At 43.5% G+C, this 22513-nt stretch overlaps 1 protein-coding gene across 13 annotated transcripts in view; it reads right to left on the bottom strand.

The window, feature by feature from the left end:
* Positions 1 to 21441, bottom strand: part of MTCL1 (microtubule crosslinking factor 1) — a 103713-nt gene extending 82272 nt beyond the window's left edge. For all 13 annotated transcript variants that reach the window (XM_086892574.1, XM_086892634.1, XM_086892593.1 and 10 more), the window contains exons 1-3: positions 20458 to 21441; positions 8916 to 9140; positions 7194 to 7352 (exon numbers count right to left, since the gene is read on the bottom strand). In XM_086892574.1, coding sequence (XP_086748700.1) covers positions 7194 to 7352; positions 8916 to 9140; positions 20458 to 21426 — 1353 coding nt within the window. In that variant the 5' untranslated portion in view covers positions 21427 to 21441. The remainder of the gene's footprint in view (positions 1 to 7193; positions 7353 to 8915; positions 9141 to 20457) is intronic.
* Between the last annotated feature and the right edge of the window lie 1072 nt (positions 21442 to 22513).

Below are 22513 nucleotides of genomic sequence, written 5' to 3'. Positions count from 1 at the left end.
GGAGAGCATACACTTATTTCCCTCCCCCCTCCACACCCCAAGAACAGCACTTGAAGGATTTGCTAGCAATACTTTGCAAGGGTTTGCGGAAGAAAACCTTTAATTATATTCAGATACATTAAGGGGAGGAATGAAAATAAAAGAAGGTATTTTTCAAATGAAAATGTCACAGAGACTACAGTTTGTTTGCACCGTCACTGCTGAAGCCCATGTGACAGACAGCAGGATTATTTTTGGTAACTGGGTGGAGGATGGGGAGACCGATACACTATTTGAACTTCTCCATGCTGGTCTCTGCTATTGAAAAAGTTACCGAAAGACTTCTGCTATGTTGTAAGAAAATGCATGATCAATGGAGCACAGAGAAATTTCATTTATCATACAAAGAAGGTTTCCTTATAACTAAACAGTACCTAGACAGTCATGCAGCTATGGTAGGTCATTTTTCCTGCTGAAAATGCCATAACTTAAACAAAATTTCTCCATGTGCAAAAGCCAGTTGTGGTCCTTCCAAGTATTTGGGAGTAATGAAGGGGGTGAGTCAGCAGAAGCCCATGCCTGGGATGAGAAACTCAGGCTGAGTAACAGAAGAGCAGGGATTTTGCCTGAGACAGAGCTCTGGATCTGATCAGCAGAGTCACTGTTATTTTATCTCAAAATCACTCACTTCAAAAATTATAATAGGATTTGGAAGTAGTGTCAGATGATTTCTGGCCAGTCTGGACAAATAGCAAATAATAGAAAATAAATACTAATTGGAGCTTGGCAGCAACTTATTTGGTAAATCATAAATCTTAATATCAGATGCAGACACTGCTCAGGGAGGGGCATTTATAACATAAGAGACTGGCACAAAATACGTTGAAAATTTGAAGGGTCCTTTGGTTTAAAGATATTTTTAAATTTCTAAAAAGAAATGTGGACAGTGCATTAGAAGATGTATACTATAATTACTTTAAAAAAAACCATGTTACTAAGTTTGCTTCCTAACTACTATGCTTGTGAGTCCAGAGAGATCCATTCCCATGGATTGCCTCCTACCAAGAAGGAGCAGACTATTTCACTCTCTGTACAGTTCCTGAAATGCCATAACAAGTATGAATCATTCACTGTGGGTAGGTACCAATTTATTATTTATCACAGTGAAAAAAAGATATTGGAGACAAAGTGGTGCTGCAGTAAAACTTTCATTCAGTTAATGGGTTTAGTTATGATTATTGCATAGGACTTCATTACTTAAAACTGTCATAAGCACTAAATTCTAAACAGGGTTATTGAGTCAATACATTGTTCTTGCTTAGTCCTTTCAGCGTTTCTTGAATCCTGTCCTGTTTCTCATAAATTTCCCTTCAGGTAAACTCACTGATAGCTGAAAAAAAGGTAATGTATTACAAAAATCAAAGAATTTTCACTGCATATCCCTACTTCTGTGAGTAAATTTCATTTGAAAAATGTCTGAAAAACATTATGTGCCACTTTAATAAATATGTATAAATTCCTAGCTAATGAAAACATAGGGTAATGTTTTATACAAGCATGTTTTCACCAAAAATAATTTCTTTACCACTTGTCTACCACTTCACACCAGATCTGTGTATTTATATCAGAGCAAAAAGAGGGAAGTGTGATTTCAGATTGGAAAAATCACACTTTACACACATGCAGCATTGTGTTTTGCCCTACTTAGAAGGTTCATGGCAATGAAAATCACTGTCACACTCAGCTCCAGATTCCACACACAACAGCCTCCAGATTTCCTTTTGCTATATTGTGCTTATAGAGCTGAATTATTCTATGAGAAAAATGCTCGCTCCTCTTTTGATGTTAAACCGAGTACTGCACTTGCACTTTGGAGCAAAACTTGCCTCAAAATAGTATGTCTGAAAAACTTTTTAACTTATTTTGTATATTTCTATAATTTTAATAAGCTTCTGAATGTAGCTTTTCACTCTGTTAAACAAATGTTTTTAACAGAAAATTTTCTTTGACCCTTAAAAGCAGCAGTTCTTGAACAGTGCCTCAAAAATCAGGTGCTGCAGGGGAGGAGCAGAGAATAAGCTTGGGCATTACACCATCCAAAATAAGTAAAGCTCTTGGATGAAAGAGCATTTATAGAAGTCATTGCCCTAAAAAGCTCACAGGTAGCTTGTGAAAGCCCATTTACAGTAGGTACTGGTCTTCATGTCTGAAGAGACATGTTGGAGACATTACTAAGGGCCAGAGAAATTGTACTTCTCTCCTCTTAAGCAGAAATGAATGGAAACAGGATTTCTTGCCTGCTGCCTCTACCCTTATTTGTGAAAACACCAGTGAAAATGAGCTGCAGTCACAGCCCTCCATCAGCTGGAAGTGGTTTCCTGTGTGAAGATGCCCAGAGAACAGCACTTGGGTCTCGAAGGGTCCCAGCAACCTGAAGGGCAAGACAGAAAGCAACACCTCTGGTTGCTCCCCCTCTGGTCCTTCTGCTTTCAGTGGCCCTAAGAAAGACTGTCACCTGCTCGGTACGGCCAACACACAACCAATAAATGCCCCTTTCTTCCCAGTTACACGGTTCTCATTCATTTCTTGCTAACCCATTTCATAGTACTCACATCAAATCTTTCAGCAGCTGCTACCCCTGACCTTATTCCTCCCCTCTCTTTGTCTGGTCTGGAGGGGCTGCACTTCCCCAGCAGTGTCAGTGCTGACACAGCTCTGCCTCATCCTCTACCCTGGCTCACCACGCCAAACCCAAACAAAGGACATGGAAAAATACACGTTTAGCAGCTGCAAACAAGCAACCAATTCATTCTCCTCATGGGGAACAGGAGCTGGTCCTGTGCCATCTCAGTGCCTTTCTTCAATAAGTAGCAAAAATGTATTTTTTCTTCCCCAGGTATGGAGCTTTCAGAGAAAAGATTTCTCTGAAAGGCATTGCTTGCAGGGGAATTAATGGTTGCTGTACATAAAGGCACCCAGCACTTGCCAAGCATGATTTCCTAGTTGTTTACACTTAGACTAAAAATAGATCATCCTTTTGTGAAGTATTTTTCCTGAGAAAATATAAAGAAGAAGTTCCTTAAAGATGCCCTGGTGGCTCCAGGGAAATGATGTTTGGGGTGAGTTAGATGTTGAGTGGAGATGTTGAGTTCTCAGAGAAAATCCACTTGCTATTGTCAAGCCTTTGAGAAAAGTTCTGATTTGTAGATGCTCAGAAGAGAATTAGTAAGGGCTTTGCATTGGTACAAAGGAAAGGAAATTTTTGAAAAATGTGTTCTGAATGCTTTCTGGTTGATTGATTGAGAAAAATTGTTAATGCACATCAATCTTTCTCATGAGGTGCATTAGGATATTAGGAAGGGGGAAATGACAGTTGCAGGGATGTTGCTGAGGTAATTTGTTAGTGATGGAGTAATTTTTTTTCTCTCCTGGCAGCCTACTGACTCAAATGGCAATGTTAATAACCCAGACAACACAGGGAAAAAGCAAGCAAGCCTTGGCAGGGATGTGTGTTCTTATCAAATCTGTGAGGGCACGCTGCCTTTCTTTACAAAGCTGTATGGAGGAAGCTTTGTTAAGTCTCAGAAAATCCTAGCAAATTCCTAGAAGGGGTGGTTCTCAGAAACATCCCAGGAAATGCTACAAAGAAGTGTTCACAGCAGTAGGAAAACTCTGCAGGTCTCATGGAGGATGCCACAGAAAATGGTATCAGAGGGTGGCCCAAAACCAGTTGAAACGTTCACAGTAAAAAGGGAAGATTTGAAAAATGAAAACTGAAAAAGTAGGTGAATGTAATAATGGAAAAAAATCAATGAACCACAGTGCTTCAGCAGATAGAGAAGACTGACACAAAAAAAATACTTGCTACAGTCAGTAAAGTTATAAAACATTCAGTGAGAAAACATTATTAGCCAGTGAAAGAAGTATCTTCAAAAGAATCAGTGAAAATATTTCAGGCAAGAGTAGCAGATGATGAGCAGTGATGAACGAGTAAAGTCTGAAAAAAACTAGGAAGTATTATGGGAAAGAAAATAACTATATTATCTTTTGGTTAAGAGAACTGAAAGAAAAAAAGGAAGTGCAGTGGCATGAGTAAGCAAAGCGAATGCCAGGATACTGATGAAGACATTCAGAGAAGAATGATGCCTAACTGGAAGACATCAGAATTGGACAAAATTCACAAGAATTTGTTAAATATCCTTATCAACTCGTATCTTAGCTCAAAACACAGGAAATGCAGCAAGAGGCTGGAGGGATGGAGCACATTTATGAAAAAAAAAAGAAAAAGACAAAGGGGAAAAAGGAAGTAACATTATCCTAAAAACCTGCAAGTGACTCACCAGTTATCTGAGAGCTCCTTAATGAAACAATCAGTGAAAATCAGAATATTTTGTTGATGGGGAGCATTTGGCTGATACCAGAAAAGAACAGGGGCCTAGATGCTGTTTTGATAGATTATGCAAAGACTTCTGAAAGTGTGTAATGGAATGGGAATCCAGAAGCACCTGGGACTGGGGAGGGAAAGGTTCGGAGAGGTTCGGAGAGGTTCGGAGAGGTTCGGAGAGGAGATTATTTTCACAGTAAGACACACAGAAATATTATTTTGTGACAAGAAAGGAAAATCTCTCTCATATGCGCTTAACACAACAAGCTGAAATTACATGGTCTGTAGGAGAAAAAATATAATTTCCCAGTTACAACTGTAAGGCTTGTTTCTTAAGGAAATAAAAATTTTATTTAGATAGAACAAGCCTATATACCCAAGAAGTCCTGTTGAAAATATCACAGGAGATCAAAACAGGTATTGGTGTAAAAAAATATATAACAGCACTAAACATGATAAATGTTAGAAATTCTTTAAAAGATCATGATAAACGCCAAAGGTGGCTTTAAAGAAAGAGTCTTTTCAGAGATATGTACAATTCCTAAAGGTATTTCAGAATGCAAAATACATTAAAGATAATCAACATACATGCCATCTACTGCAGTGGGAAACGGGACCCAAGGGAATTGTATGGCACACCAAAGCAGAAGCTAGCACTGAATTAAGCAATAAATATGAACACAGATATGAGGAAACCTTTCTGTTGATCCAATGACAGAGAATAGTCAAGGATATTACAGAGAATGAGCATACGGTTGCAGTAAGCTATATCAGAGAGTGAATACTGTCTAACTGGATCTCAGGCAATGCTCCAGGACTGGATAGGAAAAGGCTCCTTCTAACTGTCAGCCCCTAGATAGACAAGATGCAGTCAGGGTGGACTGGGAAGAAGCTACATGGCTTTGGGGTCACTTTTGTCCTGATATATACAGTACCAGCTTTCCCACTGGCACGTCTATATTACATTCCTTGCACTCATTAAATGTACCTAAGGAGGCACTGCTTCTGGTAGTTACTTGAACACATCTTGAGTGAAGAATAATTTTTTTAGCAATGTCAACAACATTGCAAACACACACTTATCTGACACATGCGTAGCTGTGTTTCTCTAGCCTTTGGTTCATCTCTCCTTGTGTGACCTGCCAAAGACTCCAACCTCATCTTCTCACCTCCTGTGACCTTGTGAAATTGTGACTGCCAGAGAAACCACAATTCATGGCATGTGAAACCAGACTATCCCTACTACTACTACTACTACTACTACTACTGCATCTCATGATCCCTCTCACACCCTGCTTTATCTCCAGATCAGCATGAATACATCCCATCATCCTACCTGCTGTCTCTCCCTTTCCCTAGCTCCCCTCCAGCTTTTGCCTCTTACGGGGCAAGGAATGCTTACAAAGTAAGGGTGCATTCACTTCATCTTGCAGTCCAGCAGAGAGACAGCTGACTTAGCAGCGCTTCCCAGCACAGCTAGGCTGCAGCAACCTAAGCAGCAAGGTAATAAATGCAGCCTGCTTAGAGCTAGCTTGTGTCTTCAGCACTGCTAGACCACTTTTTCCCTTACCTCTCCCCCACAGTTTAGTTTCTGCTTGAACCCCAAGACCATCAAGCAGTACCTGGTGGACCTGCATGTTAAACAACAGCAAGCATTAATTTGGTAGTGTGGATGAGATGGCACTTTTGTACAGAGCAGAGACTGCAGACCCTGTAACATGGTATCATGTCCACTTAACACAGCATTCACAACATTGAGAAAGGAGAAGAGTAGCTAAAACATCATGCACACTTTATCTTTTGTGTCAGGTTCACAGGTAAATCTAAGCACCACTGATACGTACACCAGCTGATGATCTGCTCTGTGAGGCACAAACACTGCAAAACTCCTGTACTGGACTACTCATCATTCTAACGCACAGAGAAATTAAATAGGGACTGTCCTTATAAAACTGAGCCAGGCTTTGTGCCAGTTGACTCACAAGTAATGTTGGAAAGATTAAAATAACACATAATTGCACCAGCTCTCTAAATCTGACCAGGGCTCAGAGGATAAATGCCTTACCTCATTACGTTTAAATGCTCTATCTCAATCTGGTTTAAAACAGAGCAGGGGCTGTGAGCTGCCAATCTGCTGTACTGTTAAAAGAACAGAAATACCGCTACAGATTGGGATGTAGGCTCCAGCAAAGAGCTGTGCTTAGTATTTGGCTTTCCTTTATGCTCCCCTACTCCTCAGCTCACTTGCTTCCAAGGATCATCACTTCAACCAGTATGACTGTGTGTCAGCACCAGTTGAAATGATCCTTTTTCTCAAGAGACAGCAATTCTGTGCCTGAAGTGTAATGTTATTTATACATTACAGACCACATTCTGGCTGCCCAGCTCATGCTGATGGCTCCACTGCCACCACTGAGCAGCACCAGCCAAAACAGCGGCTTGCCTATCTGAACCCTGCTCTCAGAGACAAGTCATGCACACCTCATTTGACTTTCAAGTAGGTGGAAGTCCCAGTCTGTGTAAAGAACAGCCAGAGCTAGCTGGAGTCAAATCAGAAAGAGTTTTGCTCCAGCAGGAAGAGAGTTTTTAAGCAGCTTAAAATGGGACAGAAGCCCCAGACAAAAAGTGGAGCATCACTCATCTACATCTCTATTGATTCCAAATTACCGATGATGTATCTGGGACACATAACAAAGGAGACCTTTGGGGCAATTGTGCAAGCAAGATCAGCAAGCATTTAATACAAGAATTAGTCTAAAACACCTGTGTGCCAAATTTCCCTTCTAACCCAGCAGTGGTGCTCTGCGTGGCTTTTCTGACAATTGCTTACCTCTTTTAACTTGTCCAGCTCATTTTGCAGTGTCTGCTTGGATACTTCCACCTCAATGATTTGCTGCCGAAGGACTTCATTTTCATCTTCTGCTTTAACTCGCTTCTCCTCCACACTCTCCAGCTCATGGTGCAGTCTGACAGAAACATCTTTGGCTACCTGGTTAAAAGAGCACAAATGCATGAAGATCATCCATAAGGAGTAAAAATTACAGTATGTCTCCTACAGTAAAAAGCATATTACAGCCCTAGACAGCCAAGAGATTTTTAATTCAATTATGACACTGTTGATGGAACACTCCAAGCCTTCCAAGTACCAAAATGAATATTCATTTCTAATAAAGAAATCCAGAACGAAAATATATTTGATTACCCATCTCCAGCTCCCTCTCCACATTATGCTAAGGCAATGTCATGAGCAGCAGGAGGAAAAAAGCAGACACCAAAGCTGCCCATCAAAGTCCCAGCACATCGCAAAGATAAAGCCAAAGACAAGGAATTGTGCTGTAAAGCTGATGGGCCATCGATCAAAGCAACGTGTGCAGCAGTCACAGCCACACAAACTTGCTGCTCTAGCAGCAATCACAGCTAGGCAAGACTGATATGAAAGCACAGAAATATATGCTAGCTTAGGTTTTCTGAGTACAGCCTAACAAGAATAGATATTTACTACAAAAACATTTGTAAAGGTGATACATCATACACCATGAGGAATTATGGAATTACAAGAAGTCAGTAAAACCAAAGCAAACTAGCTACAACCACTCAATATCTCTTTCACTGAAATCTAGGTACAAGATTTTTACTGAGCAATGTACTATTGCTATTGTTATAAGGTTATTATTTGGTTTCCATCATAAAAGGAAAATTAGATCTGACGTTTTAAAAGGTTTGATGACTTGATATGTTACTCTCATTTCCACTGCTGACAACAAATCATTCTGGTTTCAGAAGGTTTTATGTTTTGCATTTTTAAGTACAATATATTTAATAATTCTAGTTTCAAGCAGTCCCTCTCTACAGAAGATATTTTAAAAACAGCTAAAAGGTAGCAATATCAAGAACAATGAGTAAAGCTAGATAAACATCATGTCTATATAATGTCTATATATAAATCTATATGTCTATATCTATCTATATGTCTATATAAATCTATATGTCTTGATGGAAGCATTTCTGAAAGATACAAAAACTGTTTCAATATGAATATAATTTTTACAGGTATTTGTGTTTGTAGGGAAAGAGCATTTTTATTCTCTATCTGCCCTGCAAAAATATTTTAACAGTCTGTTCCTGTTACAAGTAACTCACTAGACACTAAGAAATGCAACTTAGACTATTTTTTTTCCAGTTAACTTGGCATAAGCAAGAAAGGAAAGAAACAGCATGAACTGGAAAAATCATATCAGGTTTTGTTTATGCAGTATTGCAAAGTTAATGTTTTCAGTAAAACCAGTAAAACAAGACACTTTAAATCTTTCAAATGCAGAAATGTAACTTGACTGTATTTCTTTCATTTTGAATCTGAACACATGTTTTTTTACTCACTGACACATCTTTTTATGGTGATGAGCTGAATATTTGTTCTCCACCACAGCAGAAGGAAATTGGTCGTGACGTTTGGAGAACTAATGCTTGTTTCATGTGTCACCCTCACTTCCATTGCAGAGAGCCACATCACAGTCTGCTCTCTTTTGCTGTGAATACGAATCTCTCAACCCACCTTTAAATCTTGTTCCAGGCTCCTAATGAGCTCTCCATCCACATGGCCTGTTTGTGCAACTTTCAAGCTTTTCTGTTCTGCTTTCCTGAGACGATATTGCAGAATGCGGCAATTCTTGTTTGCCCGGTCCAGCTCTCGCCGGAGCTCCTGCAGCTGGTAAACATCTTCCTCTAAATAGCTGTCACGCATTTCTTCCATTTCAGCCCGAAGTTCATCCAGCTCATCCTGTGAGAAGGCAAAACAGCGCTCCATCATACCTCTAAATCTCACCCATGGGAGCAAAATAGGAAACATGCTCGCTAGGATACCACATCAATGAAATGATACAGATTGCAGCACGCAGCTCCAGAAGTCACAGGAACAGAAGTTTTAACCCAACATTGAGTAATTATGCTGAACTAAATTAATGAGTACTTGTCATATTTCTTTCAACTGCTTTGATAATTAAAAACAAACCAGATGCTCATGTCTCCTGAAACTGGTAACCTTCGTTTTACCATCTCAGATTAAAATTAAAACTGCACAATACCACTATTTGAACGGATTCCTTCCTTTACTTAGAGTACAGCAAACCTACTTAAGCAAGTGCCTCAACATCTCTGTGTGGTGTGCCTTTTTAACAACCTACACTTCCTTTCAGGAAAGAAAAAAGTGCTTTACACAAAATACTGAACTGCTCCATATGGGAATGCTGTACCATCCGATCCTAACACTGTGCACAGGTTTAATGACACGTGGATTGTGTGCAGGATAAAGTGGGGTTTTGTTGTGTGTACACACATCTCAATAACAGGGCCACAGGAACAAAACAAAACCTGTGCCCATGGGAACAACCTGCTTGTTCTTTTCTGGGCATCATGAACTGTCCCAGTTCCACGTTGTATCATGAGTAGCACTTGCTCTCTAAAGTCAGATTACAGATTTACAGCTGAACAGGATAAGCTCTATCACTGCCATTTGTTTAATACGTGGATGACTAAAGCTCCAAGCTAGAAAGGTCTTCCAGGCAGAGGGGTACAAGGTATTAAACAACTGCATGAGGGAAGAACATATAATTCTACAAACTGAACAAAGTTGAGGGGGAAAGAATCAAGAAAAAGAGGCAAGAGGAGAATATTTGAAATTAACTATTAATTTTTTAATTGGTTTCTTTAAAACTGAACTTGATATTATAAAGATCAGATTTTCTGTGGAAAACTTCCCTTAAATAAGAATCCAGGAGAATTTGTACTGGGGTAGCTGCACTGTGACCTCACTTCAGGTCTGTAAATAACCCTTGGAATACCAAGGATGGCTGGAAATTATTTCACACTTGAAATATCAAGGGCATTTCAAAATACCCGAAATACCAGAGAATATTTCACACTTGTCTCAGGTGGAGAAGGCACTGCTATGAAGTCAGTACCCTTGACAAAGCTGCCCCTGCCCCTGGCTGAACCATCCCTGTCCAGTCCCTGCATGAACACACCTGCCCACAGTCTCCTGGCGGTCCTCTCAACCATTCCCCTTCCCATGGCATAACCAGACTGACATATTCATCTGCTTCATTGGAGCTCTGGAAACAAATGCAGGGCAGATCTTGTCCCTGAGCACAGTCCTGACCAAAGGAAGATGGGCAGATGGGTTCTTTAGCCTCGTCAGTTATGTTAGAATTACAGCATTGTTCTTACCAAAATCCCATCCATGTATAAAAACTCCAGGATTTATACAGCTATGGTTTAATTTCAATTAGTTGAGTCAGCATAAATTTTGGGTACACACAAGGCCTGTTATTTCCAAAATTACAGCTCTGGGCTCACCAGTGAGGCTTTGCTCCAGCAGCACAGCCCACCCAGGGCCCTACACCGTTCTCCCCAGATGCTCTGAAAAGACAGAGGAGTTTTCTCACGAGCCCACTGTGTCACTGTACATTCTCAGTATATTCAGATTTCTGCTGCAGGAGCATCCTGTCCCACAGTCTCTCTGGGACAGGTGCAGGAGCAGGATATTTGTGTGGATGCATAAACTCAAGGGTTACTCCCCAGTGAGCTGGATTGTGCTCACACCATACGCTGAAAAGGAATAGTGTAAGCACAGTCATCGAGGTTACCCTTGCAGCAATAACATCCTCAGAAGTTCCAAATACATTAATTAAGCACAAACATCTGACTTCAAGGAAGCAAATGAGCTCTGCAGACCAAACCCATCAGGATTATTTCAAAACAATTGAGGGTCCAGGCTCTATCTACTCCTCCTCAGGACACAGCCAAGTACTCTGGCCAGTTTACAGCCGACGCACACACTGGTGAAGTTTTGATAGATGATGTGTATTCTTAAAAAAGAAAAACACAGCAATGCATGCTTGATTGGGCTGGGAATGAGACTGCTTTTCTTTCCTGTGTACACACTTACCACTGCTTCACATTTATAGACACTTTCAAGCGGTAAAGTAAAAGTTTACACAGCAAAGATAAGAGATGCAGAAGAAAATGTCAAGGTTTTAGAAACTGATTACAGAGTAGTAGTGGCTTTTGAACCTAAGAAAAGGAGTACACTTGTGCATTATCAGTTTATTAATGAGGTATTTTGGTCAAGGTACTCATACCAAAAGTAGAGTCTTTACCAGTCAGAGCTAACACAGCCCCATGGAATGAAAAGGACCAGAGTTATTTCTCAAAGTTTGTCTGCAGACTTAGGTATTGAATTTACCACAACTAGATTTAAGTTCAATTAACTTTTTAATGTCATCTTCAGAATGCTAATGTTAGATTAGTAATTTGGTTGTAAATTAAAATTTTGAAACACAAATTCATAACAAAGAAAAACAACTACGATCAACAAATTAATGGGATCTGGTTTATAATCTGATATTTAGATTTAAGAACTAAGCAACAGTTTTCATGTATAAAGTAGCCTGCAATTATAAGGTCATTGCTCATCTCTTAAACTTCCTTCTTATCTTTGTCAAGTTTTGTTGGTAGTAAATTTGGTTGGTTTCTAAAGACAAATAATAAACAATATTTGATTTCAAAGCATTTATTGCAACCAAATTTGGAAAGTGAAACTCACAAAACTTTAAACAACCCAATCCCTGAAACACTCATCCCATTGAAAACTGAATATTTCCACATCTCATCTGTGGGCAAGGGAGTTCTCCCAGATGGAAGAGTCACTCTGTCTCTGTTGGAGACTTGAATCCAATGTCTTTCTTCACACCAAAAATGTTCCCCAGAGGGCTGCAAGCACTGCCATGAGCCATGTTTCAGGATACAGGACTGTCTTCAACCTCCAGGTAAACCAAAGTTTTCTCAATCTCCCTTATCAGCACAAATACAACTTTGTGGGGTTTTATTTTGTTTGATTGGTTGATTGTTTTCGTTTGGTTGGTTTTTGTTTGTTTGTTTTTGGTGTTTTTTGGTGGGGGTGGTTTTTTGTTTGGGTTTTTTGTTGGGTTTTTTTGGTGGTTTTTGGTTATAAATACAAAATCTGTTTTTCTCTAGTGTAATTTCACAGATAAATTAAAATTTAGAATACCATGAAGGAAGCTGTACTTTAAAATCTCACACAGTTCTCCTCTCAGATATTTTTTTGGCTGAACTTTCTTTTCCACAATTAATTTCTTTTCTACTCCCAAAATTTTCACACAGAAATCAAACTGTGTCCTGTATTTAGAGATACAGCACCCTTTGGATGAGCATTAAAACAAGGCAACATGAGTCCACAAACAGTTTTGACTGTATAAGGAGCAGAAACCTCACTGTAAAGCCTGCATGTAGCCTCAGCCCATTTTCTGCTGTATTGCTGCAGTGCTTGGGGCTTGAGCCTATGAAGTCTGTCCAGCCCAGAGAGGAAAAGAAACAGATGAAATCAGACAGATTAAATCCTTTTGAACAGCAATATGAAGTCCTATTTTTATATAATAAATATATAGAGAGGAACATATCACCTCTGGAAAATCTGGCCCAGATTTTGTATGTCAGTCAGCACAGAATTAGAGATACTGGGATAACCTTTAACTAAACCATAACAGTTTAGTTACAATAAAGACACAATCTTGCTTTCAATACAGCCCAGAAGGCCAGTGACAAGGGTATTCTTAGCAGTTTATTCTCCTCTGCCAGTATTTGTCATTCTGCTGTGGACACTGAAACTGTATGGGAACAGATCCTAAGTCAGAACTGTTGCAACTGCACCTGGAAAATCAAAACGGCTTAAAATTCTCTTCTAAAGTGATCTGTGCACAGAAATTTAAGGAAACTAAGTTGAAGACCCACAGAAGTGGACATCACAGCTGAAACCATGATGGTCCTACTTACTAAACTGGCAAACTACTGCTTTGAAGGAGAACACGTCAATTGTTTGTGAAATGCAGCAAAGCCAAAATTCCCAGCGTGGTGGTTTGCAAAAAAGGGATGCTCTGACTGCAAGGCAGATGGAAATAACAGATAAGCCAAACCCTTGACTTAATTAAAATATATTGTTCTTACTACTCTTATTATTGTGAGTTAGAATTAAAGCTCTTTCTCTCAGGAGGTATAGAGCTTCATACTGTAGACTTTAATATTGTAAAACTGAAGAAAGAGAACAGAATAGGCACTTAAAAGTAATTAAAACAAACAGGCAAGAAAGCAGCCACCCCTCTTTGTTCATCTAAAAATGGAGAGCTGCTCCCTTCCTTAAACAGGGAGGACCTGCTCCAGCACCCCAAAGTGGCAATTGAAATTGGGAGGTTAAGTGCTGGCATCAGAAGCTTCACTTTGCTGTGCATTCCTGAAGGGGATGAAAGCCTCCTCTTGATCCCTTTTAATTTAATGGTAATTATGCTATTACTTTCAGTGAGAACAGCACGAGGCAGAGAGTCCTGCGAGAAGGAATATTGTTTAGGAAAAGCTAAACTCTTTTCTTTCCCTATGTGTCACTCTGGTCATCAAGAAAAAAAAAAAAGAATGGAATTGTATTTTCTTCTAACTGGCAGCTCTTTCCAAATTTGCAGTAGAAATCCAAGTTGCACCAGCTCCTGAGTCCTCCAGCTTATGGTTTCTCTTGGCCCAAATGACTTTCTTAAGGCCAGCTATGTGGGGTCTAACAGGAGCTACCCATCTGAGAGTCACAGGGTGGCTCAGGACACAGGGCCACACGCAAACAGCCGCTCTGTTTGCAGGAGTCCCCGAGACTGCAGCACAACAGCAAGAGAACTAGGATTCCCTGTTTGCCTGTCAGTGTGCCAAGCCAAAGTGAACTGGCTGAGAAGGGGAAAGCCTTGTGTGCAATTTCCATCACTGAGTAGCCCAAATACATACTGATAGGTCATTTTCTGTCTGTACTGTGCAAATTGAACACTTGCCTGTCAGAAGAGAAGCCATTATCTTATTAATACCTTTACTGATGTCATGCTTGTTTATTATTGATTTAATTATAATGAAGTATAATTAAGAACAAATTACAGGAATATGCCTTGTTTATGATTCTTTAAAAAAAAAAAAAAAAGAGAAAGAGAGCGAGAAAGAAAAGTTCAGGCCATGCAGCTATTACACTGAGTAACCCATACTCATCTGAGTCACTCCCACTGAAATGACCAGGAATACCTGCATAACTTATGGGCTCTGTCTACCCAGCCAGTCCGGTTATGATCTGTAACAACATTTGAAAATAAATTTTCCAATCATCTCCACCAACTGCACACTCATTCTGTCCACAGAGCATGCAAGAAACGGATTCCTTACAAAATAAAACAAGAGAGAGACCTGCACTCCAAGTGTGCATCAAATGTGCTCCCTTACTCGAGTCCTCTGGACAGCTTTAAAACCTATGCATGATGAGGATGTTTTGTTCAAGGGGTCAGAGTAAATGCAGTCCAAAGCAAGATGACTAAACCACGTGTAAATACAGAGAAAGGGTCATCTGCACCACTTGCATTTAGGTCAGCCTACTGATCTACCTTCACTGAGATGAATTACTGCCTGAAATAAAAAAGCTCCTATCTCAGAGCCTGAATAGAGACTAAATAGTGGAACACGACCATGAGTCACAGAAAACTTGAAAATTATTATTAGGGAGAAATGACATGCAAAAAAACAGCATAAAAGATACATGGATACTGAACTCATTACTCTGTGAATACAGTTAAACACACTGGCAAAGTCTTTAGGCTCCAGCAAATTATAACCCATCAGTGTCCAGAAGTCATATATTAAGTTGAAAATACTTACAAACTAGGAAGACAAAAACATACAAAATCAATATTTTGTATAGTATTTAAGAAAATGCAAATGAAGGAGGAAATTCAAACGTCTATGTAAAGGATATGTTTATTAATCTACCCAGAAGTTGTATTTATAGATTTTGTCAGTACTATTTTCTAAAGCAAGTTATTTAATATACATTTAATCAAATGAGGGGAGAGTGGGGACGGGAAGAAGAGTGGAAGTTAGAGTGGGTAGCTACTATTGCACTGGCAAATCCAGAGCTTCTAGAAAGTCCTTGATAAATCTAAGATTCATGAACTGTGATTTTACATAAGCTCTGTTTTCATGTTTTAAATATCTCAAAATGTCTATATGTAGGAGATGCTGCTGCTGCTGCTGCTAAGGAATAAACACATCCCCCATAGCACTTCACAGCAGAACTGCAGCAGGGATAAATATGCTCTGAAAGGCTTTGATTGGGAAGAAAGCAACAACCATTATTTTTGCCTCTTGCGAAATATGTTAATGAACCCGAAGCCCCTGGGCCCCGATGTTATTACTTAGCTCTCAAATCAGATATTTTACAAGTCATGCACCAATCCAGCGTGATCTGAAGCTTGTGCACAAACCAAGATGGGAACTGAAAAGTCACAGGACCGTGAGCACCTGTTGACTTGAGGGCTGGTTTAACTTTGCAGGATCTGAGAGCAAGAGCAGCATCTGGAAGCTTTCCTGCCTCACTCTAGCATTAGCTACAGTATTGTTTCGGCACATGATCCTCGGCTGGGGCTCGTGAAGCTGTTCGAGCACTCATCAATGGCAACATCCATAGCGTTTCTTGAGGGCCACCCCTGCAAACTATTGCCTGGTGTGTCACACAGCTCGTCCCCTCCAGGCAGGGTAGGGGCTGACAGGGACTCAGCTGGAGCTAACAGGGCACATGGGCTCGCTATTCTTCCCCCAAAGTGACATCTCCCTGGGCAGCTGGCAGTCCCTCCGGCTGAGCCCAGCCATGCGGGGTTTGTGACCTTCCCTTCTCTCCGGGGCCACCGCTCTCCAGGTGGGAAAAGGAGAGGTTGTCAAGCAGAGACGTGCGATGAGCTCTATTTTTACTCTGGTAACCCTCACTAAAAGGAAAAAAAAAAAAAAAATTGGTGCCATCGCTTTTCATCATTTTTGCTCTGCAAAACCCTTCGACATCCACAGATCCCCGCAGGTTAATATAAGAAGCGGCGGAATTACTTCCCCTGAGCTCAGCCTACAACTCAAAGAGCTACAGTTTCAAGTAAGTAAAGAAATACAATGTAGTCTCATATGACACACATTGTGATTTTAAACAAAAATGAACATAGCTTAGATGCATCGCAGCAGAATAAGGGGCCTGGAGTGGTCCTTACAGAAAGAAAAAAAGACAAAGCAAGACAAAAAAGACAGTTTTCTAGTAAATCCAAGATAGTATATTTCTGTGCTCATCCACACCGTAGCAGCATTTCCAGCATACTGAACTTGTACCAATACAGGCACAAAGAGGAGGCCAGGTAAAGAAAAGCACAGCAAGCACCAGTTTTATTTTAGGGGCTGTAGGAAGTGTCATGCCTCATGTAGGAGGCTGCTTTCACATTATGGCCATGAAGGGTGCAAAGAGAAAAGGGGCGTGTGTTGTGACTAAAACACTGCTGCTGTTTCTGCTAGCACATTTATTTAATTAACACAGTCTAAATTAAAGTTTGCCTGAGACAAAGAAGAAACACCTCTAATTGCTAAAATTTGGGCCCTCTTCCTTAAGATTCCTCACCCTTCAGAAGGCTCTACACCACAAATGGCTTCTTTCCAAGTTTCCCAAGGACTCACATAGTGAATGACACTTCTCCATGTGCTGGACACACTAAAGTAAACTTGAAAACCAACCACTTGTGTGGGCAGTATTTTGCTACTACTGACAGGACTAACTAGCAATAACTAAAACTTTATCTACTACCAGCAGTTACCAAGGATCTCCTGGTCCTGAAGAGTCAGGCACCATGACAAAATTTCTCTTTTTAGACATCAACAACTAAGTGATATCTTTTAAATGCTGCTGTAGTGTTACAGTCTACCCCCACAGGTAGCTGAAATCAGGTCATGCAAGGAACACATGAAACTGAAATCAATGATGAAATTTCACAAAGGTAGTAGAAGAGAGGCTTCTCAGTGTAAACATTTCTCCTCACACACTTCACCTACAGGCTTAGCCTTGCAGCTAGTTAGCTATGGCTAGAGCCAAACTCTTATCTAGAGTAAAGTCTTGGAAATACGTAGGGTGGAAACTTGATACCAAGTTAAAATCCGGCTCATGGTATAAGAAGTCTGAGGTGTTTGCAGAAGCAGCAGCTTGCTCTGCATTCTGGGAGACTTTCTAGTACTTAGTATGTAGAAACTAAAACAAATTATTGTGTTTGTTTTGTTTTGTTTTTTCCTTTCTGACAACACTTTTAATCTCCAGTAATCTTTAGTACTAAGTCTGTGTGTGTGCATGTCTGTGTGTGTGTGTGTGTGTGTGTGTGTGTGTATCTTCTATAACCTGTGTTACAGACACAAGAAAGATACATGAAAGACCTTCCCACCTGAAAGTTAAAATTCAAAATTCCCTGAAAAAGACTTTATTATGTACACTTAGGGCTGCACTCCAGCTGCAGGGAGGGATAAGGAGGAGTGAAAACCACAAAATTTGGCTTGTGGCCATGCTCAGGAAATTAGCAGTTTCTTCTGGGATTTATCTCATCATTTGTCTATTTACAGTTGACAGCATCCCTGTTATACCTTAGCCCCCTCTGGAGAAACACAGCTCACTCCAATGCCAACCAAGAGAACTGCATTGTAAAAAACACACGGAACAAACCCACAAGTAAACAACTCAGACAGTGATGTGGTTTTAATTTGCAGACTTTTTGATAGGTTTTCCTAGGAAAGGCAAATGAAGTTTGGGAATTCTCCTGGTGATTTTTACACCACTGGGCTGTTTCCAACCATTTTGAGAGAGGAGCAGAACTAAGACCTCACACACCCAGGTGGCCAAGCAAAGCAGACAACACACTCATTTTTCCTCAGAAGAGGCAACAGTGTTAGTTCATGGCTTTCCAGGCACCAGGACATGCCCACCGAGGAAACCAGTCTGTATTATCCTACCAGATAAACACAGAAATACTTTTAGCATGACAAAGTCACAATCTGAATCAAAAACAGTATTAGGACACAATTGCTGTAGATGATGAAGACATCAAGGTAAAAGACCTGAAGACATTGCACAGGGTGAAAAAGTTGGAATGAAGCAGAATTAAGTTATTTGCCTAAGACTTCCATTGTCAACTAGGTCCCATGATCACAGGGTTCCTCAGGTGGGACACAGTAATGGGGGTCTGTCCTAGACAATTCAGACACACTCTTTGTTTTTCAGTTTCCCAAAGTAAAAATAATTTTCAGTATAAAGAGAGCTTGACACACTTTGTAATGTGTTTAAGTATAAAGTACTCATATACTTGTTCAAATCCTGTAATGCAAGGAGATGCTCCTGGACTTCACGACTTCTCGTGGCAGTGCCAGTTAGCTACTCCTTAAGCAATTCCCATTATCAATTCTGATTTCATCACATCTCCTCTTGCTAGATCTTGCTCATCTAGGCTGTCAAATAAAACATAAGCTTGTGATAAAGGTTCTCTGTGCTGCCTGTCTTTTTATAGACTATTACATTTCCCTACCACACTCGAGTTTCCCATCCAATGAATGCTATAAAAGCTTTTCTATGAGCCAATAATTTTTATTGGTCTGGTTTTGTATTATCCTTTTCTAGATGACCAGCAGTGCCCACAGTATTTTAGATACACTCACTGACCTGTGTAATAGCTACTGTTCTATAAAATATTGAAAATATTGCCAGATTTTCTTTGTCTCTGTTCAGTTCCCACTGTAATCTAACAATTTTTGCAGATTTTAATTTCTCCTCTCGTGATGCTCCCGAGTTAACACACCACACTTAAACAGAAGAGTGCATACTTTTTCCCTCCACATACTTAAGATTTTGAATGTAAAGATTTATTTACCGTCCTCTGCCTTCCTTTTTCACACATTCCTCAGGGGTTAACTTTGTGATTAAGTTCTGTCTGATCTTTGCTAGGCTTGACTTAAGCTAGAAAAACTTAATGTCATCTGAGAATTTTGCTGTATCATTGCTCGTTCCTTTTTCCAGTTCACTAAGCAGCACCAGACCCAGCAAAGAACCTTGCAGCACCCCTGCTGTTACCCTTTTGCTATGCTGAATATTGCTTTTTGTACCTTAGCCAAAACCCTTTAACGAGCCTAGCCTGTATCTTTATCACCCTTATTTCCCAAGGTTATACACAAAACTCCAGTTCCTATTCGAGTAAGGATCCTAGATTTACATGGATTTTCATGGATTTTCTGCTTGACAACAGAGTGTTCCCAATAACAGGGAACAAAGATTGTGTTCACCAGAGGCAGAGTCAAACAGTGGCTGTGGTTACAGGATTATCTGTTTATCTTATTTATAGATCTTTATGGATGTAGCTCCTTTGCTCTGCCAAAAGATCAGATTGTAAGTACAAGTCCAACTAAAGGTTCCCACAGGTCAACCCAGCTCAGAGCTCGCCTGAATTTAACTTTCCTGTTTCTCCGAGGATGGATTCATACTGATGAACTTTTCAGTTCATTGAAGGATGCAATGACACTTTTATTCTTGCTGCGCTTGTTGTCCTATTAGTACTTTACAGTGAATGGCTCCACTTTCCAGTGATAAAGTAGCACAATAAGCAGAGCACTTAATGCTGCCATCCTTTCCACATCAAATGAGGGAACCTGTTCCTTGGCTTTTCCTAAAAGGGTGATACTGAGGAAAACAGTTCCTGGAAAGCAAAGTCCTGCTAACCAGTGGAGCGTTTGCGGTGCTTTAGAAAGAGTCGGGGTTTGCTGAGCTACCACCACGTCAACCAAACGCAACATTGCCACGGTACATGTTGCATCGGACTGACGTTCATCCAGCGCCCACAGACCGGGCTTTGCAGGGAGCCGCGATCATACGCTTAAAGTCCCTTAACTATCCTTAAGCCGTGCCGCGGTCTCGCTTCGTGGGGGCTGGGGAGGAGGGGGCCGAGGCGCACGGCTGGTTCTCCCTGCCCCTATTTCTCTCCCGCGGGTAAAATTTGGCATTTGGTCCAGCGGGGGCGGGGGGGTCCCACGGGAGATAACTCCCGGCAGCGCGAATCTACTTCCCCCCCCTTCCAAGCGCTGTCCCCACATTCCAGGGCAGGAGGGGGCCGCGCTTCTCCCGCTGCCGCCCCCTGCCCTTCCCTTCCCCGCCGAGGCCGGGCTCCGCGGGCGATGCTCACCTTGAGGTACTCGTTCTCCGAGCGCAGCTCCTCCACCTCCCGCTGCAGCTCCTCCGGGGCCGCCGGCGGCGGCTCCCCGCGGCTCGGGGCTCGCCCCCCGCCCGTGGCCGCAGGCAGCGCATCCCCGCGGGAGCCGAGGGCCGGCGGAGCTCCGCGCCCGGGGCCGGGGCCGGGCCCATGGCCGGAGCGGGGCGGCTCGGCGGCGGGATGAGCGGCGGGATGAGCGGCGGGATGAGCGGCGGGATGAGCGGCGGGATGAGCGGCGGGATGAGCTGCGGGATGAGCGGCGGGATGAGCTGCGGGATGAGCGGCGGGAGGCTCCCGCTCGCGGTCGCTGGAGCCGGTGCCGGACTCGGCGTCGCTGCTGGCGGCCGGGGCCAGGCGCTGCTCGTCGGAGAGCGGCTCGGAGGGGCAGTCGGAGAGGTCGGAGCTGCTGTCCGTGTGGCCGACGCGAGCCAGCGCCGCCGCCGCATGGCCGCTGCCCGTCGCGGCTCCCCGCTTCGCCTTCCTGCCCTTGCCGGGCGGCGGGGCCGCCTCCCCGCCGGGCTGCCGCCCCGCGCCCCGGCCGCCGGGCCCCGGCTCCGGACCGCGGGCTGCCCGCTTGGCGCAGGGGGCGGCCTTGGCGCCCGCCCTGCCGACGGCGGTGACGGCGGCGGCGGCCGCCTTGGCCCCCGGGGCGGCGGGGCGGCGGGAGAGGCGGCCCGGCGCCGCCAGGAGCCCCGCGGAGGGCTGGTGGACGCCCGGGTGCGGCGACGAGGGCGCCCGGGCGGGGAGGCCGGGGGACTTGGGGGGCGCGGGCGGAGGCTTGGCGGCGGCGCGGGAGTGCAGGTCCTTGAGGAAGGGTCTGGCGGGCGACGGGGCGCGGTGCAGCCGCTTCTTCTCGGCGTGAGGGTGGTGGTGGCCGGGTGAAGGCGGCGGCGGCCGCAGCGCGTCGCCGGGCCCCGGGCCGGGGCCGTTCAGCGCCTCCATGGGCCGGGCCGGGGGCGGCGGGGCGGCAGCGGCGGCCGCGGGGGCGCCCGGCGGCGGCAGGAGCGGCGGTCCCCGCGGGGCGCGGCGACAGGACGGGCAGCCTCCTCCAGCCTCCCTGCTCGCTCTCTCATCACTTCTGTTTCTCCCAGCCACAGCCCTCACACTTTTCTTTCTAGATCCCCCTCTTCCTGCCCCCCCACCCCCACCTTCTCCTCCTCCTCCTCCTCCTCCTCCTCGCCGCTCTCTCCTGAGCACTGATTTGTTTGAATAAATCGAGCCCAAATCCTCCGGTGGCAGCCGTCTCCTCCTCCTTCTCCTCCTCCTCCTCCCCCTCCTTCTTCTTCCCCTCCCGCTCCCCTCTACGCCTGGCTCAGCTTGATGCTGCTCAAGTTGTGATGCAGCCCAAAAATCCTATCCTTTTCCCCTCGATCCGAGGCAAAGGCTTGTTTTCCCGGCTGCCTTCGCCTCCGCTTACAAGCCCCCCGCTCAGCCCACCGGCGCCGCTAACCCCATCACTGCCCCGGCTCCGGCTCCAGCTCCGGCCCCAGCCGCCGCCTCCGCCCGGCTCCTGAAATAGCCCCGCGGCTGCCAGGGCCGCTCCGGCTCGGCGCTGCCCGCCCGTGCGCAGGATCCGCCCCCTCTGTCAACCAGCCAGGCTGCTCTCCTCCCGCCCGGCAAACTACTTTCCTCGCACGCTTTATTATAGGGACGCCTCTGCCAGCCTCTTCCTATCAGAAAGCCTCATTTAGGGAGAAATTTTGATTTCCTAGTCATGAGCTATATAGCGTTGACAGTTTTGGTTGTTTTGGTTTGTTTTTTTTCCCCCCGGAGCTAAGACTTCATGGAAACGCTCTCTCCAGGGACTGGCAGCAGCAAAACAACAGCCACCGCATTATCTCCCTGCTCAAGGCAGATGCAGGTTCACCTAGAGGCAGAGCCGAGTATCCGAGAATATCCGCAAGTTCCTGGCTCTGGCTGAGCTACAAAAGACACGGACCCGTCCTTTTGGAGCACGGGGATATGAAATTGCACCCCTTACATTTGCAAAGCACCGGAGAGTAAACGAAAGGAAGGAGAGGCTCAGGCG

This window comes from Cyanistes caeruleus, chromosome 1 (assembly GCF_971803275.1).
Source record: "Cyanistes caeruleus chromosome 1, bCyaCae1.hap1.1, whole genome shotgun sequence".
NCBI lineage: Eukaryota > Metazoa > Chordata > Aves > Passeriformes > Paridae > Cyanistes > Cyanistes caeruleus.
Note: the sequence above shows the minus strand (reverse complement) of the source record. Positions and strands in the feature narration are given on the sequence as shown.